The sequence below is a fragment of the Corylus avellana genome, chromosome ca7 (assembly GCF_901000735.1).
Source record: "Corylus avellana chromosome ca7, CavTom2PMs-1.0".
Lineage (NCBI taxonomy): Eukaryota > Viridiplantae > Streptophyta > Magnoliopsida > Fagales > Betulaceae > Corylus > Corylus avellana.
The window spans coordinates 12,227,551-12,254,915 of NC_081547.1; the positions used below are offsets into that span (position 1 = coordinate 12,227,551).

General features: G+C 34.6%; 3 protein-coding genes across 4 annotated transcripts; 1 reads left to right on the forward strand and 2 right to left on the reverse strand.

The window, feature by feature from the left end:
- Positions 1 to 2,624: 2,624 nt before the first annotated feature.
- LOC132188251 (FCS-Like Zinc finger 17-like) lies at positions 2,625 to 3,595 on the reverse strand. The gene is made up of 2 exons (XM_059602667.1): positions 3,296 to 3,595; positions 2,625 to 3,181 (listed from the first exon to the last, which is right to left on the reverse strand). Exons 1-2 carry the CDS (start codon positions 3,553 to 3,555, stop codon positions 2,965 to 2,967), a joined length of 477 nt encoding a protein of 158 aa, XP_059458650.1. The 5' UTR covers positions 3,556 to 3,595; the 3' UTR covers positions 2,625 to 2,964.
- A 15,065-nt stretch (positions 3,596 to 18,660) lies between these two features.
- Positions 18,661 to 19,239, forward strand: LOC132188820 (uncharacterized). Of its 2 annotated transcripts, none has more exons than XM_059603377.1 (2): positions 18,661 to 18,745; positions 18,853 to 19,239. In XM_059603377.1, exons 1-2 carry the CDS (start codon positions 18,708 to 18,710, stop codon positions 19,091 to 19,093), a joined length of 279 nt encoding a protein of 92 aa, XP_059459360.1. In that variant the 5' UTR covers positions 18,661 to 18,707; the 3' UTR covers positions 19,094 to 19,239. The 2 variants fall into 2 exon arrangements, with proteins under 2 accessions (XP_059459360.1, XP_059459361.1); XM_059603378.1 differs by having other exon boundaries at positions 18,856 to 19,239.
- Positions 19,240 to 20,259: 1,020 nt separating this feature from the next.
- Positions 20,260 to 23,148, reverse strand: LOC132186860 (uncharacterized). The gene is made up of 5 exons (XM_059600962.1): positions 22,532 to 23,148; positions 21,740 to 21,892; positions 21,513 to 21,654; positions 20,786 to 21,027; positions 20,260 to 20,575 (listed from the first exon to the last, which is right to left on the reverse strand). The coding sequence occupies exons 1-5, from the start codon at positions 22,997 to 22,999 to the stop codon at positions 20,369 to 20,371; spliced, it is 1,212 nt and encodes a 403-aa protein (XP_059456945.1). The 5' UTR covers positions 23,000 to 23,148; the 3' UTR covers positions 20,260 to 20,368.
- Between the last annotated feature and the right edge of the window lie 4,217 nt (positions 23,149 to 27,365).

Below are 27,365 nucleotides of genomic sequence, written 5' to 3' on the forward strand. Positions count from 1 at the left end.
TGGACAAGATATGCACCGATCATGTTAACAGCTTGATTATAGCTTAATCAATGGGTCGGTTACGATCCACACTTAAATAACATAGACGGTTATGTGCCATTCTTTGGATCACGCCAGCCACGGTAACCGCGGCATACCATTCTCGGAACGATATCAATAGCATGAACGGTTTCTCATCAACCATAACGATCAGGGAATCAGAATATTAACTTCTTCGTCCATTACGACCAGAATCCCGGATCCTCCACCCGATCATCACCACCATCCTCATAGTGCCTAATTATAAAAGGCTCATAGATAACATAAACAAGTATACACATGATTTATACTCTACTAAGCTCTATATTGAGTTTGCACAGACACTGAATCGGAGGAGGAATGCCTTGGCCACGACCTGGTGCATCCTTTTAACGAGTGTTGTTATTTTGCAGGAAAGAAAGAACGTACCATCTCAATATTACAGATTTGCCCTTGGGTCCATCATACCGGAAACTGTACCAACATTATATAAACCCATATTTCTAGTGGTGTCAAGACCAATACATAACAATAAGATTGATTAAAAGGAGAGGAAATTATATTTAACATTCCTTTTATTTTTATTTTTATTTGATTTTAAGATTTTCGTTTTTAATTTTAATACTATTCACTTTTATATAAAATTAAAAACTTAAATAACGTAAAATTATAATTACACCTCTAAATGACAAAAGAAAAAAAAAAAAAAAAAAAAAAAAAAAGAAAGGAACTGAGTTGAGCATATTATTTTTCAAGAATGGGAATTACTTGCAATTTGGTGTAAGCGAATTGTAGCCAATTCGAGCAGCTAACGAGAGAAGACTCTAATGTGGTTGACTTGTCCAAGTAAGATATGGTCTTGGTTAGTTTGATATTTAGTTAGTGTTGTTCCTTATCATGATGTATTTGATTGATAACTACTCTCCAAGATAACACACAAATTCGTGTGAATAGTAGTTGAGTCAAATTAATCTTTCTTGGTTGTAAGTTTTAAAAAGACGAAGAGTTCAAGAAGAATACACATGAACTTTTTTTTAGAGATAAATGCAAAATTGGTCCATGTAGTTGGCCTAAATTATAAATTACTCAATGTGATATAAAAAATAATTTATAGGTACTTGTAGTTGGCTTAAATTATAAATCACTCAATGTGGTATAAAAAATAATTTATAGGTCCTCAAGGTAGACCAAAATAACTATTTACTCATTGAAATCAATTTTTGTTAAGTTTGCCACGTCATACCCAATAAAAACGTGACATGTCATTATTAATTTCTGACTTTTAAAATGACAATTAGGATCTTCCACATCACTTTAGGACGCTAGCTAAGATTACACACCAACCCTCACTCCACGTCATACGCACGAAGTAAAACTTTTGGGATAGAAGAGATTAGGTTAATTTACTATAGCAGTATAACGTACAGTGATGGTTGATGTGTAATATTAGCTAGGGTCCTAAAATGATGTGAAAAATCTTAGTTGTCATTTTTTAAAGTTAAAAATTAATAATAATACATGTCTCATTTTTATTGGGTATGACGTGACAAAGTAACAGATTCTGTTAAGTTACTTAACGAAAATTGATTTCAGGGAGTAAACTATTATTTTGGTTTACCCTAAGGACTTACAAATTATTTTTTATACCACATGGAGTGATTTGTAATTTAGATCAACTACAGAGACTTATAAATTATTTTTTATACTATAGGGAGTTATTTGTAATTTTAATTTAGGCCAACTACAAGGACCAATTTTACTTTTTTTTTTTTTATCAAATCATTTTCATTTGTTGGGAAGTTTAGGTTCTTTGAACTATCCTAATGAAGTGAAAGTTTAAGGTAAGTAACAACTTCTTTCATGCATAACTTGCAGCGGAGCAACATTGAGTAGAGTAGCGAAAATGTATAAATAAAATATTGAAATTGTAGGTGCTTTGAAAAAGGTAGATAGTTAAAATAAAGAAATGTAAAATTTTTAATTATTTTGACCGATAAATTTGGTGAGACTACTGTGAATGCTCTGAACTGTATGTACAGAAAAAAAAATTATTTTTTAAAGATGTCAAGCATATTGACAAACCATTTTGGTACACCATGGACGGCTAACATTTCAGCCGCAAACAGCTATCAACCTTTACTTTTACTTGAGCTATAGACTGTAGACATATATACCATTGTTGGCTTCCTAAACGAGGCTAAATTATGAAATCTAGCAAAGTTAGATTTTCATTGCAACAAATCTTCACATGGTAGTCATTGATTTTTCAAACATTAATTAAGTTTAAAAACCTCGTAAATGTTTTTCATTTATTTGAAAAAATATTCTCGGAAACTTCTTTCACGATCATGGTGAAGGTTAGAACAGAAACTAATAAGATTAAAAACACAGCATGAATATCTCCAGCATGGATGCTGTAGGAGCTCTCTTTGTGGCCCAACAACGAAATAATGGTGAAGTGCTGCCATTTTTGTCTACTAGAAAACGCTGCTGCCAACATCAAAGAATTGATAATGGGGGCACAAAATATCTTAATTTGGGGCCAGCCCACTTGTAAATTGTAATGGCCTTATTGTAACAGACAAGAAAAGAAAGTGACAGGCAAGAAGGATAAGTCATAATTATCTTACAATCGAATTGGAAACAAAAGTACCGCTTCTTTTCGGTCGAAAATAGCTGTTTTTTACACTCACAGAAACAGCAAAACACATGCGACACAAATCCCTACTCCTAAAAACTTTTCTGTTCCCACCGATCATCTTCATCATACTTATTAGCTTCGGATCTAAACCTGAAGTTAAATAGTAATAGAAGGGTGTATGGATTATAAAGTATTAGGGGAGTAAATAAATAAATCCGTTCGACAATCCGTCGGGCTCGACAAACTTCGATAGAAGCTCGTGAGCCTGCCTCGTATAAAGCTCAACCCGACTTGTATTTATGAATCTATGACACTATCGCCCAATTTCGTTGGCAACGGATAGACCTGTGCTCGCGCCTCTGTTGGAGTTCTTCTAGGAGGATCTGAGTCTCACTTGGGCCGATGTTGCAGCGATGCCTATAAGATGCCACCATTTTCTTGGTGGAAGTTTCTAGTTCTCTCATTTCATCCAAAGCAATCTGTCGGCTCCGGCACTCTATACTGCAAAAGCCTTGGTCTCCCCTGCATTAACGTAATACCAAACAATTTTAGCTCCAACAATAAACAATCCTCAGAGCAAGATAATTAATCTCTAATTAACCAAGAAATTAACATTAATTATTGATGTGTTATTACCTGTACATGTACACATCTTTATCGGGGCATAATTTCTTGTTGCATAATTGACATGTTTTCAGAAAGCAAGAATATTCAAGGGGTTTGGTCTGAGAGGAGGGCTTGCAGCTCCTCAACGCGGATTTCACAAGGATGTTGGATTCACCATGTGAAATCTGTACAAGGATTCGCAACCCAACAGCTAATGACTTCTTTTCTGAGCACGCATGGCCTCCATAGCTATCTTCCAATCTGAAGGGGCTCTTGAACCTTGGAAGCATCTTGGTGCACAGAGAGAGAGAGAGAGAGAGGGGAATATGATGAGAGTTCTGCTGTGAAGGGGTGATGGATATTTGAAGGCGCTTTGTCCACAGTACCCACACAAGAAAAAAATAGTAGTGTAAGAGGAGAAAGTGACAGCAATTTTGCTTTCACGTGCTGGATTTTATTTGTTTTATATTATAATAATGTTTACTGCGTTTTGTATCGCATGTTTTTCCCAAGGATAAATGTTTAATATTATAATATATAATTAAGAGCTGTAAAAAGTTTTTTTGTTTGGACCCACCAAAAGCAAAAGGTGTTGCTACGTTTAAATATAATGTGAAACGTGAAAAATGTGAAGCACTATTGTATTAAATTATTTTCGTTTCCGTCCCCGACCATATAAAGGACGGTGGGTAAAGAGAAAGTAGCAATCAATAATCTTGACCGTTGGATCATTGAGAGTGTAAATTAATAAACATGTCGAGTGATATTGTATTAGAGAAGTGTTAGAGAGCCAAATAAATAAATTTTTAAAAAAATATAATTTTATCTCTCTTGTCTACCACTTATGGTCTGCCATGTCAATTTAAAATTTTTTCTAAGGTCATTTATTTGGCTCTCTAGCACTCCCCATTATAGAAAGGTTTGGAACCTGTCTATCGGGATTGGAATCCCCGACAATAGTGGAAATTGGGTAGCGTGGGACTAGCTAGTCCATGGAAATCCCAACAAATTCGAAAAGTGCTTTTGTGAAGAACAATTACTTTTATTTAAATTGAGTTAGAGTATGGTTAAAAATTATATTTTTATTTTACAATTATTTTGAATCATTTGCTTCTTTTTTTTCAGAAAAAAAAAACTAAAGTTTGGTTAGAAATTAATATTGTAGAATAATTGTAAGATAAAAATTAGTGTATAGCATTACTTATTTAAATTATCTAAATAAAGTATATAAATCCGATTTGCAAATCTAATGGTTAGTAATGATAGTACGTGGATTATATTTCAACCTATCTAGCTCCAAAGAAAAAGATAAAACTAAACAAAACGAAAGCCTTGCTTTCAATGTAGTTGTCAAATGAATTAAGGTCCGTTTGTCTGTGACATAAGAATTAAAATAATTTTAAATATATTATGTTTTGAATTTCTTATTTATTTTTTTATTTTAAAAAAAAAAATTATCCTGAAAATTTGCAAATAGAGACTTAATCCATTTAATGTATAAGTCCAATAATCTTCGTGAAAAAAATGTTAGGCTTACAAACAAATTTTACAAAAAAAGGCTTTTACAACATGATGTGGCACAATATGATTAAGTTTTTCAAAAGTTGAATTTATCTTATTTTCAATTATGTTGTGTCACATCATGTTGTAAATTGTTTTTAGTAAAATTAATTTGTTTGTAAGCCTAGCATTCCTCTTTTCATAAAGCTGATAGGGTTGAGATTAAAAGAGCAGTTTGAGTCACACATGAACCACATGTGCTTTTATGACTATTCCTGAATTCATTTTTGTACGCAATTGTAAAATAATTGTGAGATAAAAATGTTGTATATAGCATTATTTATTTAAATTATCTAAATAAAACATATTAGCCTGATTTGCAAATCGAATGGTTAAGTTGCTATAAGAAAAATAGAAAAAAAATAAAAATAAAAATAAAAACAAAAACTTTGCTTTCAATGTAGGTGTAGAGGAATTAAGGTTCCATTGTGAAAAAAAAAATTGACAGATAGGATTTTGGGATTCTGAAAATTTGGAAAAAAAAAAAAAAATTAATTTGATTTAAAATTCAAATTTTTTTTACACGTAGGAGAAAAGTTGATCATGAGTTGGGTTTGTGTTATGTCCGTATCAAACCTCTTTTGTTTTTTGTTTTTTGTTTTGTTTTGTTTTGTTTTATTTTGTTTGTGATGTGACATAAGAATAATTTTTTTAAAATAATATATTGTGTTTTGAATTGCTTATTTTATTTTATTTTTTTTAAAAAAAATTATCCTAAAAAGGTTGCAAATAAAGACTTAATCCATTATGGATAAGTCCACTAATTTTCATAAGGGTGATGGGGTACGTTGAGATTAAAAGAGCAGTATGAGTCACACATCAATTTATCTCCAAGAAAAGGAGGAGCCACGTGTGCCTCTGTGAGTATTCCTGATTCATTTTCCGACAACCACGAACATAATTAGCCTCATCATACGAAAATGGAAACGATATAGGCCATCACGAGCTCACTAATACGGTTAATATTGTTACAGCAAAGTAATAATTTTTAAAAGGGATAAATGCAAAATTGATTCATGTGGTTGGTCTAATTTATAAATCATTGTCTATGGTTTAAAAATAATTTATAGGTCCTTAGGATAGGCAAAAATAAAATTTTACTCCCTAAACTCATTTTCCTTTAAATGACTTAAAAGAAATTGTTTCATTGTCACCTCATACCCAATAAAAATAAGACACGTATTCTTTTTTATTTATGCTTTAAAAAATGATAAATAAGTCATTTCACGTCATTTTGAGGCTCCAACACACACTTCACGTTAAATTAAATAAACATAATCCCTCTATATCCCCTATGCTGCCATCATCTTCATCTTCCCCACCGATTCATTGTCCATGCCGTCATCTTCATCTCTGATTTTGAGAGTTGAAAATCCACAAAAAACAAAAACAAAAAATTGACTGCTAGTCATCACCCAATTTTTTCCTCCTTTATTTTTTATTTTTTTTATTTTTTCCTTTCCTAAGACACACTTTTGTGGTATCCACCATTTGTACTTTGTGCCTGATGTTACTCCAAAATGATATCTGATGTTCATCATTGTGCCTACTAGTAAAGTGCTTGCCAAAGAACAAAGAACAAAAAAAAAAAAAAAAAACACACACACACAGGGATAGATTGTTTTCGATGCCCAAAAACAATTTTTGAAGATGCTTCAATGCCCAAAAACAAACCAAATTTTCATAGAAAGATTGTCTAAAAACGCACTACTCCAAAAATGTAGATGTCCAAAAATCTCTGAGTAACTCACATATCGAAGATGCTCAAAATCTTAAAAGCAAAAGTAAAAAAGTTACAAAGTAAGGTGGCTTAATTATCGTCGTGACGTTTTCGGCGATTTTAGTCGTGTTACGAAACTCAACAGCTCACCTGGAGATGGACGCAAGAATCAGTGGGGAAGATGAAGACAACGGCATGCACAATGAATCGATGGGAAGATGAAGACGACGGTGGCACAAGGAGGATATAAAGGGATTAGATTTATTTAATTTGATGTGGAATGTGTGCTGGAGCCTCAAAATGACGTGAAAAATCTTATTTGTCATTTTTTAAAAGCATAAATAAAAAAAAAATACGTGTCTTATTTTTATTGGGTGCGAGGTGGCAATGAAACAATTTCTATTAAGTAATTTAACGGAAAATGAGTTTAGGGAGTAAAATGTTATTTTGGCCTACCCTAGGGACCTATAAATTATTTTTTAAACCACAAGGAGTAATTTGTAAATTAAGCCAACCACATGGACCAATTTTGCAGTTATCCCTTTTTAAAAAATATTCTTGGTATTTTTCAATATTTTGGTGCAATGGAAAGTTATAATCAAACATAAAACATTTTCGGTTTGGTAAGAAAATTTGTTTTAGTTTTTATTAAATTATTATTATTATTATTATTTTAAAATTGTAAACTATTTTTTGAGTTTGAGTTTCTCCTTCTAAAATCGCCGTCATTAGACTACTATCGGAGGTTGTTAGAAGCCGCTTGCTGTTTTTCGCCATTGCTCATTTTTTATACTAACCAAATGCAGAAAAATATTTTCAAATTTTCTTTTTTTAAAAAAATGAATTTGTTAGAAAATATTTATCAGAAGGAAAGTTTTGGCCGAATTAAATGTAGCCTAAGTTGAATAGTGAAATTGCATAGAAAGAAGTTTTCAAACTAATTTGTTTTACTTATCAAATTATTGAATACTTTTTGGTATAGCACTTGCAAGTCATGGATTCATTAGCTATCAGGTGAGAATAATGTTAAATATATTGGAGAAATATATTAAAGAAGAGAGAGAAAGAGGGAGAGAAGAGAGCGGAAGCATATAATATACTATATTGTAGTAAGATTGATTATTATGAAGTATTAGAGAGACCTTTATTTATAAAAAATCTATGAGTGATAGACAAGCAAACCTAGTAAACTAAGGAACGATAAACCTAGTAGATTAAAGAAACCCTAAAAAACATAAGGAAAGAAATAACCCTAAAATAATATCAAATATATTCTTAACATCCCTCCTCAAACTCGGGAAAAAGAAAGGGAAAGAAAGAGTTAAAGCGCTAGAAAAGCTACTAGTGCTGAAAAAGTTGCCGTAGTGACGCCATAAAAGTTGTCAGAGACCAATGGCCTACTGATGTAATAGTGGATTGGGTCGTTGTGATTGGCCTTGATTGAATTAAGTCATGCATTTGGATCTGAGCCTAAGTCACATGGTGGTAGTTTGACTCGAAAACCATATACTAGTAATGGACTAGCTCGCTTGGTGGGTTGAGCGAAGAGAAAATGGCTGGTTAAACAAGCTAATTTGGCTCGAAACCCTTGGACCGTCTCGCCTCTTCAGCTGAGCTGAGTTAAGAGAAAGGGCTGATTGAAGAGGTTAATCATGCCCGAAAACTCGCGGACCGTTGAAAGGTCTGACCCAAAAATTCGGAGCTAGTAAGGATCGATGGCCTGGAGAGAGGTTGAAGTGACCGGTGATTAGGGGTGTCAACCCGGTTCCCGGTTATTGGGCAAAACTGGAAACCGGAACCGGAGTACCCGCTTTTTTTATTTTGGAAAACTGGAACTGGTTATCCGGTTATACGAAAACCGGCCGGTTCCAGTTGTCCGGACTGGGTAACCCGTTTTTTTTTTAAAAAAAAAAAAAATCATTTTGAGCTTATTTTAGGTATTGAGCCTAATTTTTGAACTTATTTGAGGTATTGGGTCTATTTTTGTGCTTAATTTTGCCCTTTTTTAAAAAAAGATAATTAGAATATTTGTCCCAATAAGTTGGGCTCTATTGTGATTGTTCAAAAAAAAAAACAATCCCAAAATAATCCAGGCCTAAAAAAATAAAAATCCAATGTTTAAAAATGCCCTTAAAATCAAATGTTTACAAATGCCATAAAAATTCAATGTTTAAAAATGCCCTAAAAAAATTAAAAATTAAAATTTTTTTTAAAAAAATATTATTTTATATATATGCCCGGTTACTCGGTTATAACCGGGTGCCAAAAACTTGAACCGGAACCGGGTACCGAGTGTAGTGACCTAAATAATCAATTAGGCTTAAGACAGCTTAATTAGAAGGTTAATTGGGCTTTGGGTCACTAGGGACACCTGGAGGGGCATTTTTGAAATTTTTGGGTCTCGAAGCTACAATAGACGAATGCTCGTGTGGGGGACCACACATGAGCGCTCGCTTGGCAACCGTACATGAACACTCGTGTGGAGACCAGGTCGAGCATTCGTTGACCTTTTGTTGACAGCTGGTTTTTATCTACACGTGTCACCTGCCACCTGACCCTTCTAAGCAACAGTACACAAGCGCTCGCTTCTTGTAGTACCACAAGCACTCGCCCCTTTCCTGTTATTCACCATTTTGCCCTTAGATTCACCCTCTATAAATACCATTCCACCCCATTTGATTTTCTCCACCCAGAAGCTTAGGGAAACTCTGTCATTTTGGTTTTATGAGAGTAATGAGATTTTGTGAGTGTTGGTGGAGTTTACTTGGAGGACTTGCTCGATTGAGGTAATTTATACCATTTTCTTTGAGTTTCGTTCTAATAGCTTAGTTGTTGTAAGCCTTATTGTTGGTTAGCATTTCCTCTTGCTTAGATTTAATCTTACTGTTAGAAACATTGCTAGGCTTAGAATAGTGTTAGAAAGCCTTTTGATAGCATAAGAGACAGTTAGAAAGCTCGGGAATTAAGTGTCAAATGAGGTTTCCACCTAAACTTCACTGGAAGAACGTTCGTCCCTAGGTCGAGCACTCGCCTAGGACGTTCAGGAGATGTCATTTTTGGCCAAGCACCCAACGACCCTTGTTTTTGAGTCTAAGGTTTGTTTTAGTGAACTTAGGACTAATGGGAGGATTTTCTACATATTTGGTGAACCCGAACTTGTTGGAGGATTACTTAGAGACTTTAATCTACGCAGGTGAGTTGTAACTCACATAATGCTTATAATTTATTTTCCCATATTTGCACGTTTATTTTGTGTACAAAAACATGCATATTTGCAACTCTCACGAAAACATATTTTCTGCTGCACATGAACTCTAACATTTGTGAAAAATGTTGTACTTAACATGTTAACGAAAGTGAGACTTGTAAAAGCATGTATATAAAATACGGATAAGATAAAATTGCATCTTATGACATGGTACACCGGTACGAGCGGGATAACAGCCATGGGCTTACTATACTTGTTAACTTTATGGTCAAATGTGTGTGTTGATATATGAGCATTGGATCCAATGGTTGTTTCGTGACTGACGCAACCTTAATATGCGGTCACTACAGGACGTACATCATTAGTGGTGTGGGCCATCCGAGGTCGGACTCGGTCATGCCACTAGTGTTATGGACGGTAGCATACAATATTCGAGGTATCGGTGTTGTATTACAGGTCCCTCGGGACAGTGCTAACTCAGCTGAGAAGGGGTAATATCTCGGGTAGACCATAATGTCAAATTATCACTGTTACTCATGATCATAAACATGTATTATATATCTATATCGCACTTATGGAAAACCGTCATGATTAAACTGTTGCATACTTTATCAAATAGAGTTCATCACTAAACTGACATGAGTATTATGTGCATTAACATTCACTAAATTTTTAGACTTACCCCCTGTTTTTATGTTTTTCCCCCTCCACTATGAATAATTGTGCGGCTTAGCTAGCATAGACGAAGATGCCTTCGGATCAGACATACGTGATTGCACATGACTTAATCCGAGTCATTTTTTAGGATATAGACTTTGAGTGGTTGAAGTCCATGTAGAATGATGGAGGAACCACCCAAGCTTATTATCTCTTTAACCCTACTTAAGCTTAAGATTTGATCTGTAGATTTTTTGTAAGACAATTATGATTTGGGAATGTAATATCATTTGGTGACTTATTTATTATATTATGAGGTATTATGTTTACTCTGGTGTATGAATGTATGGTTGGTTTAGTTGCTGCTCTCTATTCCAATAGTTTAAAAGTCTTTCGCTGAGGTCTCTTGTATAGGAGAGGTTATGATCCCTGAGTCTTTGTTTCGTGTGGGATAAGGCTGGGAGATGGGCTATGGGTTCAATTACAAGTTAATTGATTTTCCCATTGGGGACGTTACACCCTATTACAGGTTTTTTTCAACCAGTTTTCAAAACTAATTTCCTGGTTACTGGTTGGTACCCGATAACCAACCGGGTACCGAATCAATGGATCTTGATCCGATGAATTGTGAGTGTTGAAATATGCTGGCTCTATCTGCTAAATGAACCTATAATGATTTAAATAATTAAATTTTTTTGCAAATATTAGGTAAAAAGTCATTGATTATTATGGGTCTAGTATATTCCTATATTCCTTTTGAATAATCTTAGTCTTCACATGGTCACACTAACGTGGATTGATATGTCTTGTTTTACACAATCACTTTTCTAAGTTGTTGACAATAGCATTTAGAACACGTCATGTGAATTTATAGAATAAATATAAAATTCAATTTTTATATAATTTCTGTACAATTAAGCTAATGTAAAGTGCTCATAAATTATTAGATTTATACGTCTTTTCTTAATAAAGATTGATATAATAATTTAAATTAAACATAAAATTGTATAAAAATTGAGTTTATAGAACATGTAATATCGAACACAATTATGACTATATATATATATATATATAGCATAAGTTTCTGCCTTATTATAATTTGGCCCATGTGGTTGGACTAAATTATAAATCACTTATGGTATAAAAAAATAATTTATAGGTCCATGTAGTTGGTCTAAATTATAAATTACTCCATGTGGTATAAAAAATAATTTATAGGTCCTCAGGGTGAGCCAAAAAAATTACTGTCACATCATACCCAATAAAAATATAACACATGTTATTATTAATTTTTTACTTTAAAATATGACAACTAGGATTTTTCACATCATTTTAGGATGCTAGCTAAGATTACATATTAGATATCACTCCATGTCATACTGCTACAGTAAATTAAACTAATATATTATATCCACAAAATTTTACTCATGCTCTATAAAACAAACCTCCTGGAACACGATCTGGCATGAAATGAGTCCGTTGCAGCGTTGTGGTGGTGGATTGTGAGGGTTGATGTGTAATTTTAGCTAGCGTCTTAAAATGATGTAGAAAATCCTAGTTGTCATTTTTAAATGTCAAAAATTAATAACACATGTCGCGTTTTTTTTGGGTATGACGTGACAAAGTTTCTTAACGGAAATTGATTTTAAGGAGTAAAAGGTTATTTTAGCCTACCATAAGGACCTATAAATTATTTTTATACCACATGGAGTGATTTGTAATTTAAGCCAATTACAAGGACCAATTTTACATTTATCCCTAAAGAATATGAACTGTTGTATGTGATGCTGTTTGGTTATGAATTTTTCTTTACCCTTATTTGAGTGTGCAGTTATTTCTATTATAGTTTCGGAATATATATGATATTTTGATTTAGTTGCTATACATTGAGTTTTATTTGGTTACGGGATTAAGGTAATCCTTATCCTAGTTTATGTAATCTGCTTACAGGATATTCTTAAAAAAAAATGAAACCGAGAAAAAAAAAGGGGGGGGGGAAGAATCACGGTTCACAAAAAAAAAAAAAAAACCTAAAAAGAGCCAAGTTGCCCATCCTTTTGGCCCTTGGTTGGCCTAATCACACTTGTCTATTATTGTTTTCTACATAGACCCATATTTTGCCATTTATGGTATTGCTTAAAACTCAAAATCTCAATTCCTTTGCTGCATTGTTTAAACCCATGATCACTTCAAATTTCCACGGTTGGTCCGTCACCAAGTTGGCTCTTATTAGCCCAAAGTTATTCATTTTTGGCCCATAGATGACCATCTTTGTATTATTATTTAAAGGGCATCTCATCACCACGACCGTGTGTAGTAAAAAAAAAGAAAAAAAAAAAAAAAAAGAATCAAACTCAAGGTTTCAAGATCTTTGAGGGGAGATTTTAGAAAATATTAAGGGATTTGATTTCATTGTAATTGATTGTAATCTCCTATTCTCATATTTGATGATAATTGTAATTATATTTGATGGTTTTGATTTGATTACCAAACTTATCTACCACAATTCTCCTATAAATAGGAGTATCATGTATTGTAAAATATATCAAGGAATAAGAGTATAATATAACCCTTTGGGCTTTATCTTGTGGACATAGGTCGTTAATCAAACCACATAAAGTATGGAGAGATATCGAGATGCAGAGGAAAGCGAACTACCAAGAAAGAATCAAACCCAATGAGTGACTCACGGCTTAGAGGATGGAGAAGTTCCGGCCATTGGGAACAAAAGAGCTAATAATCCAAGCCTCTCCATACAATTTTGTCTTAACCATTAATGTTTGATTCAGTGGCGGAGCCACATTAACCTTTGGGGGTGCCAAAAAATTTCCCCTACACACGGCACCAAAAAAAAATTCTTTTTACCTACTCAGCACCCCCAAAGTTAGGGGTGTCAAAAATTACCGGGAAACCGGCACCGGAACCGGAACTGGAAAACCCGGAAACCGGAAAACCGGGGTCCCGGTCCCGGTTCCAGTTTCGGTTTGAAAAATCCAAAAACCGGGTACCCCGGTTCCGGTACCGGTTTTTGGTACCCGGTTTTTACCGGGAATACCGGAACCGGGTTTCCATTTTATTTAATAATATTTATATATTATTATATTTATATATTAATATATAGATTATATATATTAATATTTTTTACACTTAGGTTTAGGTTTAGGGTATTTTAAAAAATTAAATTTTCATTTCTAAGGCCCAAATAGGCAAAAACATTGATTTTTTTTAGGATTTTTGAACTTTTTTAGGTTTATTTTTTAATTATTTGGAACAATCACAACAATGCCCCTTTAATTGAGACAAAGAGACTAATAATTTTTTAAAAAAATGGGCCAACTTATGAAAAAAAAGGGCTTATTTTAAGCCTAATACCTAAAATAAGCCCATAAACCAATTTTTTAAAAAAACCGGTTACCGGACCGGGTAAAACCAGAATCGGCCGGTAATCGGGACCCCGGTTTACCGGGGTCCCTGTTCCGGTTCCAGTTTCTCAAAACCGAGAACCGGGGTACCCCGGTTCCGGTTCCGGTTTTGGCCAAAAACCGGGAAACCGAACCGGGTTGACACCCCTACCCAAAGTCGGACTCTTTCTCTCTCTTTCGTTCTTTGTATCTCACTATCTCAGAGACTCAAACACAGACGCTCCATAGTCCATCCTCCAATCTCCATTATTCTATGGCCCGTCTCATAGTCCATCCTCCAATCTCCATTACTCTATGGCCTGTCTCTGGGAGCTTCTGGAGGGTAGTGGGATCGGCAAGTTCGCCATTTTGCATCGGCTTGTAAGGGGGGACAGCCTTGCTAGTCTCGCTGTCAAGTACTCTGTTCAGGTATGAATTTGACTACTGTTTTTTTGCCGAGAAACAACAACAAAATTAACCTTTTTCTTTTCTTTTTTTTTTTTGTTTTGTTGTCTCTCTAGTGTCCTAGTTATGGTGGTTAAATATGATTATGCTTCAAAATTGTCAGCAAGTAAATAAGAAGAAAAATAAATTTTTACACGCTTTGTTTGGTTTCTGAGAAAATTGAGGAAATACAAAGAAATTATAGAATTGTATTGTTGTCTGATTGTCTCCTTTTCATGGTCCACTCGAGAAACCTGTTTCAAGTAAGCAAAATTATCTGGTAGACAGGTAGAGTGTATTTTTGTTTTTTGTTTTTTGTTTTTTCTTTTGTAAAGCCCCAAAATGAAGAGAAATTCAAGTTCCAAAGTCGAATATTTGGTCTGAGAATTCTGGAATTTCATGCGATAGATTATTATGAGTGCAAGTTTTATCAGGATTGTGATTGTTTGGTTGGCATTTTTGGCACTAGGTGCTGTAAAGCCATGTGATCACCGAGTTCATATACAAGTTTCCCACTTTCTTTTCCTGTTGTTTAATTGCTGAAAGGGCTTGTTGTTTCTGTTTGGGTGTTGGAAAGCTTGGTATGGTTTAAATTAGATCTTTTGGTGTATATTGATTTATTCTTGGAGAAACTTGAATTAGATCTTTTGGTGTATATTGATTTATTCTTGCAGAAACTTGTGGTGAAATTTCCTCAGAATGATGTCGATGTGAAGAGGGTGGCATCTAGTGTTTCTAATCTAAAATCTCTTGTGCAATGTACCAAATTATTATTTCATTACCCATAATTTTTTTTTTTGTATTTTATGTCTTTTTGATATAGTTCCGACATGTTACATTTCTAATATATCAATTTGAGAACATATTTATGAACTCTTACAGATTTTTTTTGTGATGCATGTATTGTGTGAATTACCAAATTTTTTGGGTGAAAAAAATTTTAGCGGCACCCCTAATATATATGAATTGTTTGGCTCTACCACTGGTTTGATTGTGAAAATCATATCAATTTATAGGATTTTGTTTAAGGCTGAGTTTTAGTTTGGATGTCCTTTTGTGGGTGTTCAATGGTTATCAACGGGTTTTGTTATTGAGTGCTTTAGTTTAGGCCAAAGTACTCTGCTCAAGCTCGGCACAAACTTAAACGAAAAGAGCTCAGACAAGAGAAACTCGCCTAAATGGAAGGATTGCAAACAACGAGTAGTTGTTTGAAGTGATAAAATATAATTTTTATCTAATTGGTAACATGAAAAGAGGCTTTTGTAATGATTACCATAAATGTATGAGCACAAGCATGATCTACCCGAAAGGTTTAATTCATTATGACATTATATTTTTTTGCTCATTCAAATAATTAAATAGGCTAATTAATCAATCTTCTAATGTGTATTCATTCAAATTATAGGTTTTTTTTTTTAGAAGAAAACTCATTCTCACTTGCATAAATCAACCAAATGCAATTGAGACTTTGGCAGCATGTCATGCTGTTCGTTTCAGCAAAGAAATTGGAGTTACCCATCTCATTTTGGAGGGAGATGCCATGAATGTGGTCGTAGCAGTAAATGCAAAGGAGCTTCAATGCACAAACATGGTCAGCTCATAGAAGACATGAAACAGATCTTACACTCTTTTTCCAAATGGGAATGTCGTCATGTTAGTCGAAAGCTCAACAAGGCTGCTCATGGCTTGGCCCAAGAGGCTTGTAAACAATTCATTGAGAAGACTTGGGATAATTCTATTCCGGGGGCTATCCGTGATATTGTTTTGATGGAACAAATTGTTTCCGTCTGATTTTCTTTGATCAATGAGAATTATGATAATTATTTCAAAAAAAAAAAAAAAAATCAATTATAAGATAGAGTAGACTGTTCTACCAAAACAACATCACAGATACATTCAAAAATTTCTCCCATCAATATCCTATCTACGCCTTGTTTGGCGGCCCCCTTAGCTAAACTTTTTATTTTCTTTTTTTGATGGAGAGTGGGAATGGGAATAATTCTAAAAGTCTCTATTGTGTTTCTTTAAAAGTGAGGTGATTTTTAAAATCACAATTTGATCAAAATTCAATAATGACCTAATAAAACTGAATCTCCCCCGCTCTCAAAAAAAAAAAAAAAAAAAAAAAGTCGTGTTTTCTCTCTCTATGGCCTATCAAATAAAGCAAGAAATGCTAAGAAAAATTCTAATTCTCCAACATTTTCCTAAACAAAAATTCGATCCCTTTTCCCCCATAGTGCCTATCACTACAGCTTGACCAAATTCTCCCACTTTTGTTGCTCGAAGTTTCTCATAAGGATCATGCATGAATCTGTAATTAATGGAACTTTATTCATGATAAAGGGCGTTCTCTCTAATGTGTAATGGGGCGGTAGACTACCCTGGAAAAGAATTTTGCAAAGATGCTTTGCTTCAACTTCAAGAGATGGATTAATATTAGTGATATGACGGGCAGATAATTAACAACGATTAATAATAGATGTTTATGCTTTAATTTGAATTAAGAAAAAATAATAAATAATAATAATAATAGATGTTTATCTAACAAGAGGAAAGATCATCAGATATGTAAGGGATACTCATTTCCTTAGTCAATTATTTACGCTGGCTTTTCCAATTAAGAATCGGCGGCTTTCGCAATTTGCACGAGGAATACCAAATATATATTCTTCCCCTTTCAAGTATTTGTGATCCTTTCTTGCCAAACCATCAAAGTAATTGAGTGGTTATAGAGATTACGAATCAAGGAAATAGATAGAGGAGATAACCTCAACAATATTCTCACCCATTTAATCAAACACCTTCTGAGCATCATGATCCATTCACCAACAGCCATCCTCAAACCATGGCGTTCTAAAAATAATGTGTGTGTGTATATATATATATATATTGAAAAAATAGATTTACATCTGGTCCATTTTCATGTAAAGAAATTGTAATAAAAATGGAACAAGAATCTATATATATTTGGTGAAAACATATAATTAAGAATAATTTAATGAAAAAAATGATGATGAAACAACGCATTGAGTGGATGAATCTTTTAGAATTGATTATCACATGCATTTAAGAGATCAACCTATTTAATTTCTACAATCCAAAGTAGCTTTGAACAATTTACAATCTATATATGAAGATATCTTTTGGTTTTTATTTAATTTTAAAAAAAAATCAATAATATATATAGTAGGTTGAATAAATGTTGCTGTCTTATATAACCTATTTTCTAAAAGATGGCGTATTTTTTAAATTTTCATGGTTTAAATTTTTTCTTAGAATTCAAAGTTTTAAAAAGAAGTTTTGCCAACAGAAGCTAATTAGCTAATTAATAATATAATTGAAACACTGAACTATCTATATCAAAAGATATATTAGTAAGTTTAAATGTTAAAAAAAAAAAAAAATTGATTATTAATTTTACTTCATAAAAAGTCATGATAAAATATTTAAAAATAGATAATATTATAAATGAAATTTATTAAACTTTTAAAAAAGTAAAATTAAAAATTATACGTAGACGCCTCTTGCTGATGCAATGCAGTGATGCGTATGCATGTGATGTAATCAAGTGAACAGAATAAGAAAAGCAAGAGTTTTAGTCAACATGAATGTTGGCATATGGAATAAATCCTGTCAGCCTTTATTTAAAAGTCCAGGCAAGGCTCATTATGGAGATATCACAAAGTAGGAAATTCTTTGGTCATGAAAACAAAAACCGAACAAGTTGGCTTAATTGGTAAGAAATTTGGTCTTGGATGGCATCCATATTAGGTCTAAGGTTCAAATCTTTCTAGATGGAAACAATTTTTTGAGGCGAAGCCGGAGTTTTAGGGTGCGTTTAGCATTACGATTTCATAAACAAAAAGTTCAGTTTAATCTAAATCGCAGAAAATCAATTGTTTGGAATTGCGTTTTTAAAAATTGTGATTTGAAAACGTAAAAATTTTGCATTTCAAATCGCACACAATGTAATTTTTTTTGTTTAAAACACACAATTTTAAAAGCTAAACTGCAATTTTAAATGTCAAACGCTTATCTACGTTTTTAAAGATCACATTTTCAAATCATATATTTTAAAATTGCTATTTCTATCCGTGTGAAGGAGGTGCTTTGTACGGGGTCCGCCTCGGAGGAATTTTCCTCAAAAAGAAAAAGAAATAGAAAAGAAGCACATATCCAAATTGAAGATGAAAATAAAAGAAAGGCACGTGATTGAAGTAGTAGTGCAGGAAGTTTCCCGCACGTCATGGAATTCAAATTCCACAACAATCACTCATCCTTGTTAAACAAGGAGTCTCAAAGATTCTACTACTTTTACGTTACAGCTAAGACCGCCACTCTATCTCCCTATATAAAACCCTTTCACCCAACAAAACTCTTCAACTCAAAAAACCCTAAACTTTTTTGTACCTCTATTTTCTCCACCTTTCATCTTTTCTCTGTTTTGACGCCATGCCTAAGTTTTCCATTAACTCCGTTCTCCTTCTCAGGTCGTGCTTATCATCATCATCTTCTTCTTCTTCTTCTTCTTCACGTTGTCTAGGTATAAGGGTTTATGACTTTTGTGTTTTGTTTTGTTTTTCTTTTTGTATTACAGTAGGCGATCATACTCGGCGGCAGTGGAGAATGCAAGAGTGCAGCCGGTGGTAACAGCGCTGAGGAAGGCAACTGATCAGTCTGGCAGTGCGGCGGTGGCAGTGGCGTCGGCCACCGACCGGAAGGAGATATTTTGGATGAGAGATCCAAAGAGTGGCAACTGGATTCCGGAGAGTCACTTTGATGAGATCGATGTTGTAGAGCTGAGGGAGAAGTTTCTTCCACAAAAGTTCAAACAGTGAAATAATTCGACGACTTCACTTGACTCTATACATGTCGAATAAATACATTTTTGAAATCTACATTTGTTCGCAAAAAACATGTTTCACGTTTTTGTTCTCTATCTCTTTTGTTTCTTTGATACTCCATTTATAATAAATTAAGCCAGTTTCTGATGCCATCCCCTCCGGTGTGGATTCTCTTGATCGCTTCAATAATTTTAACCTAATGAACTCCAATAAAAATCCCACCGGAGGACATGAGAAATAAATTTTAGAGATTTTCAGACGAAACCCTAGAAGGTAGCAAGAATTGGAAATAAAGGTTAGGAGACCAATTGCAAAGCCAATGGTGGTGTTGATAACGTGTAAATGTAAAACTAGAAAGTTAGCAATCAAGTGTAGAGATTTTCAGATGAAACCCTAAAAGACAAGAATTGGAAATAAAGGTTAGGAGTGCAATTGCAAAGCCAAAGGCGGGTGTTTGATAACATGTAAATGTAAAAGTAGTTTTAAGTTTTTTGTGAAGAAAGTTAGCAAACAAGTCCAAATTAACATGGGTTTTTCTGTTTCTAATTCACTAGGACATTCCTTACGATTGCTGCAATCCCTTATTATTTAAACCTACCATAATGGTAATCTTTGCCATACTACCTAAGGATAGGAAGCAAGATTTACAATTAGATGCTGAACAAGTCCTAAACTTGGCCACTCAAGAAACCGTATAGATCTTAACAAAAAATTTTGTAAAAAGAAGGGACTGCTGAGTAGCTTATTCGGGACTTGCACAAAAATCCGAATAAACTTTACGCTGATCCAAGTAGTGGCATGCCCCCACCCACCCCACCAATTGATCCTCAATTTGTAATTTTCTAAGCGATCCCAATGTTATTCTCCGACCAGACTCAACCCAACGCATGAAGGTGCCGTTCACCATGATTTGACATTTTGACAATATATGTTCGAGCATCAAATATAATGACAATTATTTTAAACATCATTGAAATATCAAAGGAATGCATTTTTGTATGTTATTTTCTCGTTTCTTGAGCGCGGGCGGGCATTCATCAACCTCTTACCATCAAGAGCACCAAATGACCACAACGGCACAACACAAGGATGCATGTCTGTATGCGCACACGCATATGCATGCATGGCCATTCCAAATTTCATAGAAACATCCACCAGCGTTAAACCAAAGTTTCAATTCATGCATTGAGTACTGAATTTCTCTATCACACAACATTCATACATCATGATCTGGAAAGTAAAATGAGACAAAATTGTATCCCTCAATGACTACAAGTATAGCTGGATGAGCTCATCACTGACCACAGATGGAGTGAGGACACCCAGATCCGTAAAGAGTAGAGTCAGATACTGAGGAGGTGTATAATCCCGGGCAGACGTTTCAACCTCAACCTTGGATGGAATGGGTACCCCAAAATCGATCGGCCGTAAAGCAGGGGCCATGTCTTTTTGGTCCAAGGGGTATAGGCGAGCAAACTGCAAATCAACATATCAGACTATATCAATGTCCGGTGGAACGAAAATAAGAAAGAATGGCTTTAACTCTGGACTCCTCTGTAAAGTATAGATTATATTTTTTAGAAGGAATGGGATAAACGCAACAACCCAAATTACTCTAATTAATTGCGCAGTTTTAACACAATGATTTCTTTGGTTAGATATCGTAAAGAACAAAGTTTGGTGTACCTTGTAGCTTTCAGCAGCCACATAAACAGGTTTGTTCATGCTGTGTGCTACCAATGCAATTTGGTATGTTCCCATCATGTTAATGATACCTCCACTTTCAACTACTCCATCTGCCCCAACAAATACCATATCAACCTCATCCATAGAATATGCCGCTGCAGAGTCAATTAGGAGCTTCACAGGAACATCAAGCTTGGCCAGCTCATTAGATAATCGTAAACCTGTTCTATCTGGCCTTCCCTCTGCATTTTACAGCATAAAATTTAAACTGGTGTTAGAAAATTACATAGAATGGATATTTAAGAGATACATAAACTACCCACTTGTTCCTTCGGGTGCATTTTTTTTTTATTATACCTTTAGATTCTATTCCGTTCCGTCACCAAAAGAATCATATCATCCAGAAACAATATGTGGATGTAAGGGCTAAAACCCACCATAAGCTAAGTGTGTTTCTGGACCATGGGACCATAGTTGATGGACAGTCATGGGTCCACTTTCAATGACTAAAGCTTTTGATCAAATCAAACATCAAGAAGATATGCTATTCATTGCAACCTCACTTATTTGCAGTCTAGGGAATCTTGAAGGTGTGTAGTAAGAGGTAAACAGTGAGAACCCTTAAACAAGATGCCAAAGGGCTACTGCTGACATTAAAGTGGTGCTAATTTTGATTTAATCACATTAAAGTACTCCAACGCAAATATAGGGTGTTAAGAAATAAAACCTGTGCAGAAAACCCGAAAGAGTTTCTTATTCTGAGCTGCTGTCTTCAGCACTTCCAACACAACTCTGGAAAAGCCATGCACCAAAATGGTACAACCATCAAATATAAAATCCTGACTAAGCATTGCAATGATCCTGCGTGCCTGCAACATGAGACAATTACTTGTGCTAATGGGGCATATATGACATCATGGTAAAACATTTGCCTCAAAGAGTTAGCTTAGATACCTTACAAGATATCTCCCCAAATTTCTCTGCTCGTTCAATCAAGCGAGACTTGGCTGAATTGAAGTCCTCATATTCTAATGCTGATGTTCTGGTTACATATCGCATAAACAGATCACAGCCTGCTGTCAAGGAGATGGAGGTCGTGTCCCATGACTGGAAAGCACAGACAGGGCTCAACAAATCAATGGGAAATGAATGAGTGCTAGAAAATAAGCTTTCATGCCCTGATTTAAACCTCTTTCCCAAGTGATTACCTTGTGCCAGCTTGGTTTTCTACCGAATTGCAGTTATAATGAGAATTGGCAATATAATCTAATCATACATGTACAAGATTCATGGATCACCAACGTATAATAATACAACAATTCTCTCCCATCCTACCCTCAACTTTGTTACATAGACATAAAACAATTTTCCATGAGTGACCCATTATTTTTTGCAATGTTCTTTGCATAACCCCTTCTGTTTACAAGAGACATCTACCTCAGATAACATCTTCTAATGGTTTTTGCAATTCTTTTCCCAGTTAAGAAGCTTCACACAAGTACTCCCATAGAAAATCATAAAGCCACAAACAAAATGACCACTCCAAATCTATCAACAATTTTGCTTTTTCTTTCCTTTTTGTTCACGAATCCTATGGTGCCACTACAGAGAACAGTTCATCCAGAATAACCAAACTATAACGCACACAGTACTTCATACTCCGCTCACTAGTGACTCTTAAGACATATAGCAACAAACAGAGACATACGAAATTCTCCACCGAAATACGAAAAAAATTAGGCTTACTTTGAGAGAGTCGGAGGCCTTCTTGAGCTCAATTTCGAGCTCCATCATGGTGGTGGCCTCGCTGGCCCTAATCACGGCGGCTAAGGCTCGAATGGCCGCCACGGCCTCGGCGAGATCGGGCTGCTTCCGCCAGTTGTTGAACTCGTGGATGACGCTGAAGGACTTGCCGGAGTCGGAGGTCTCGACTTCATACCCCGGCGAGGGCACGTCGTCGGGGTGTCGGCCGACTGCGGCCTGGGCCTGGGCGAGCCAGTCCTTGGTGACGACGCCGGTGTGGGCCGCCCTCGTCTGGTAGTAAGCAGAGATCTTAGGGTTAGGGTTAGGGTTTTGGTTGAATGGCTCGGCGGCCGCCATGTACGAAGACTGCGTCTGGGGCGGAGACACAGAGAGGGTTTCGGGTTTGGTTGATGATGCGGCGTCGTCTTGGTTTCGTTGGTCGAGAATGAAAGAGGCTGATCTCCACCACATTAATACGTGGGCGTCACTTTCTCGGGCTTTATTAGAGGGAATAACAAAAGAAACCCGAATTCGCCGGCGGTGTACTGGGAGATTCCGGTGAGTTTATTTATTTGATTCTAGCGAGATTATATCTAAAAGCGGAACGATGTAGTATTTGGTTTTTGTATTATAAAACAATAATGTTCCTGTTACCTGTGTTATGTACATCCGTTTACCATAATGCAAACGACGTCGCGTGTAGTCTTTTGCAATGCGTTAGGCCGGCGTCGTTATTGCCTTATTGGTGCTTTTGCATTGATTACACATATAAATTTTATATTGATCGAGGTGATGCATTTTAAATACGCTTTTTTTTTTCTTTTTTTTTTTTTAACTAAGTAATATGAAAAGTTAATAAAAACATATTACATTAGTCGGAATAAAATGAATGATATAAATGAGTTTTTAAGACAGAATTATTTTTTTGTTGGACATACTCATAGAGGGCTCCAACTCTTATTGTTTTATTTAAGAAGAAATATAAAATCAATCCTTATCCTTATGATTGCATCCGTTCACAATTTGCTTCATGTAGTATAAATATTGACAGACAACGCCTTGTGGTAAGCAAAAAAAAAGGGTCTATGCATTTAACTCCCATCTAATTTTTTTAATAAAAAACCGTCAAATGCTATGTTAGCACAAATTAAATAATGTCACGTATCACCTACAATATATATATATATAGGTCGACCCGCCTTATTTGACCAAATGGGGTCAACAAATGTAACACCCTCGACTTAGAATATAAGTTGTAAGTGAAAAATATCTGACTACAACTTACAAAAATATTTGCAGAGAAAAAATTATAGAGAATATAACTTTTTTTTTTTTTTTTTTCCTTTTTGAAACCAAATATTCACTTATAAAACATACAAATTTTGGGTTGAACCCCGTGGTATGGTTGAATACCAATTTCAGATGCTCAGCAGAATTAATCTACCTCTTTTTGTGCAAATTAAATAGTCACACAGTAGCAAAATAATAATCAAGCAAACTTACAAACAAGACACCAAGATTTTTACGTGGAAAACCCTTCAATGCGAAGGTAAAAACCACATGACCTAGTCTAGTTAAATCTTCTACTATCAACAATAATGAGTTTACAATTGTCTTCCCTAGAGAAATATCTAGAGGTTATCACCACATCAAGACTACATGCATTCTTGGATTAAACATAAATTCATCACCTTAAAGTGGATTCCAACAAGAATAAAGAAATATCTCACCAAATAGGTATTAGCAACCAAGCGACTGGAGAGGAATTCCAATGATCGACACCAGTCAATACGTAGCACTCATCGTTAGGAGCAACACTCTAAAATTGCATCAAAATCGAACCACAAACGAACCTCCAACTCTGACGGGTGTGAATAGGCAAAACCCTTTTTTCTTTTTTCTTTCTCTCCCTGCAGCGTGCGGTGTTTTTTTTTTTTTTTCTTTCTTTCTTTCTTTTCTTTTCTTTTCTTCTTCTCTTCTTTTTGTCTCTTATAAACACACGTACCGTGTGTTAGAATTCTACTATAAACAAAACTCTTTGTTTTGTTGTAGTCCATGTGGTCCACACATAAGAGGGACCACCCAACAAATCTCCCCCTCTCGACTCTGTGGGGGGCTCCACCAAGCCCGTTGCATTTTTGCAAATTTCAAGCTTTTGCATAGGCAACGGTTTTGTCATTATATCTGGCCCATTATCATCAGTATGAATTTTCTCAATTTGTAATAGCCTGTCACGCCTCCGATTAAGGTGAATAGGGGAAACACGAACTTAAAAGAAAATCACAACAAATAAGGAATAATTATCAGAGATCATTACATTAATACTAAGTAACAAGTAAAGATAGGAAGTCAAAAAGTTATGTAGAATTAGTGTTTTACTATGAACATTTGCAAAATCTCGTTTACATGAGCTGGGAATCCAAAACAAACATTTCAAGCCATGTCAGGAGGCATAATCAAAAGTGACTACTATAGGGGGTTATAGCCTCCCCATGTGTCAAGTGTTCTCCTATATATATACATAACAAAAAATATTGTGCAGTCTACAAAAACAAAAGTCTGCACAACAATGGCTTAATCTTGGCAACCCATTGGACTCTCAAGCTCTAATACTCCTACGGCTCCGCAAAGCAGTAGGACCAGGTATTCCAAGCATAGGGTCATATAATAGGGTCCTCAAGAGCAAGGACGCCTACGGGAATGCCCATTCTCAAAATTATAATGTACAACGGCATCTGAAAATTTAAAAGGGAGAAAGGGTGAGTTCGACAACTCAGTAAGTAGCCACAACACCAAAATGCTACAAAACATGCAATGCAGATGTTATGCTATAATATCAATTATGCACAATTAATAAAATAAATAACAATTAATACAAGAATATTAGGTAACTTATGAGATGTACAAGCACTTCCTTTTTCTTTCTTTCAAAACTGTTGTTTTACCCTTTTGACCCGACACCACAAATTTACTGTGAGCGGCGCACGTTGGCTTTGTCCCGAAGGACCTATATGCTCATCCTGTCGTCACAGGGGAGAGCTACCAGGTTGGGAACTTCCCTAGGTGAAGGCCACCTGGCCGGTAGCACACATCTTCTCGTAACTGTCCTTCGGTGTGCTTGCCATGCTACCCTATGCGGTACTGATTGTCACTATAATCGTGTCTCGGGTTAAACATTTATAACTATGAATGCACATATAACATTTCATATGATCTGTAAATTCATCTGTAACTGTATGCTATGCCATGAATTTTGATAGCTCTTTTCATTCATAATTGCAATCTTGCATAAATCATGAAGTATGGTAACTGTATCAAAATTCTTAAACAATGACATGAATAAATAAAACTTGTCATTAAAATATGGAAGGAAGTGCAATTGAAAATCATGTAAGTGGATTCTTTATAAAATCCCTAACATTTTTCAAAAGATTTATAATAAAAATTTGTTGGGGTTTTTTGGCATTGTGTCCCCTTACTTGGATTTGACGCTGGGTTGGGTCGAGCCGCCCTTTCACCTAAATAAATTATAAAGATGAATTTAGAAGAGCATTTAAAGATTTAGTCAAGTTTTATATATATATATATATATATATATATATATATATATATATATATATTTGTGTGTGTGTGGGTGTACGGTCCCCCATGTGTAATTGCACGTACAGGTATGTATATATATATACATATAATTCTCATGATATCCAATATTTCCTCCCAATTATGCTATACACGTGTGTGTGTGTATATATATATATATATATATATATACATGTGTGAGGTGCTAGACATTTATTCATGAGATTAACACAATAAAAAATTTATTATTGCTATTATCATTATCATGGATGTATAATATTTAATCACAAAAATCTGTCTAAACAAAATATATATATATAATCTATATAAAATCTACAAACTATCATTTCAATATTAACAAGAATCCTAAATACTCATAAAAAGCAAATACTAACTTATCCTAATTTCGTTCAAGAAAATAAATTAAAGAAAAGAAATAATAATAATGGAGAAGGGGACTTATTGTGCTAGAATGGGGGTTTGCAAGAGAAAGAAGAGAAGAAAAATCTGGAATAAGCTTCTGTTCGCTACTAGTGGTTGTGAGAGAAAGAAAAGGCTTTGAGCATATATATATAGTGGAGGAAGGAGAGCCGAGAGATATAAGAAATAACTAGCTTATTACAAGTGTAAAACAACTATGGGAGGAAGCATGCAGGAGGACACATGCTTCCTTACGTGGAGACTTTTTCCTAGCATAAACCCACATGGCAAAATCCAAAGTGAGAGAGTCTTTGATGAAAACACGTTGACTACTAGGTGTCAAAAGAAAATTGCATGCAACAAGGTGAAGGACACGTTTTTATTTTTTATTTTTTTTATTTTTATTTTTTAAATTACTGTTATTATTATTATTATTATTAATAAAATTATTATTGTTATTAAGCAATAAATTTAAAAGCTCCCAAGTATGTAATAGGCTAATAACCCCACTAATATTCTCCTAACTAAAAAAAAAGAGTCCTCATATATATATATATATATATATATATATAAAACAAAAAGCTTTATAATTTTATTTTAATCTATAAAATTTATAGAATGCCACACAGCCTATCCTCTAGTGCATCATGAATCCAATGACAGTTAACATCAATATGTTTCGATCTTGATTGGAAAGTTGAATTCTTACTAAGATGGATGACATTCTAACTGTCACAGTAAAGCACATACCTTTCTTGTTGTAGATCCAGTTCTTGTAAGAACTTTTTCATTCTAAAATTGATTCCTCAAAGGTCGGAAGCCTTAATGGAATCAATTT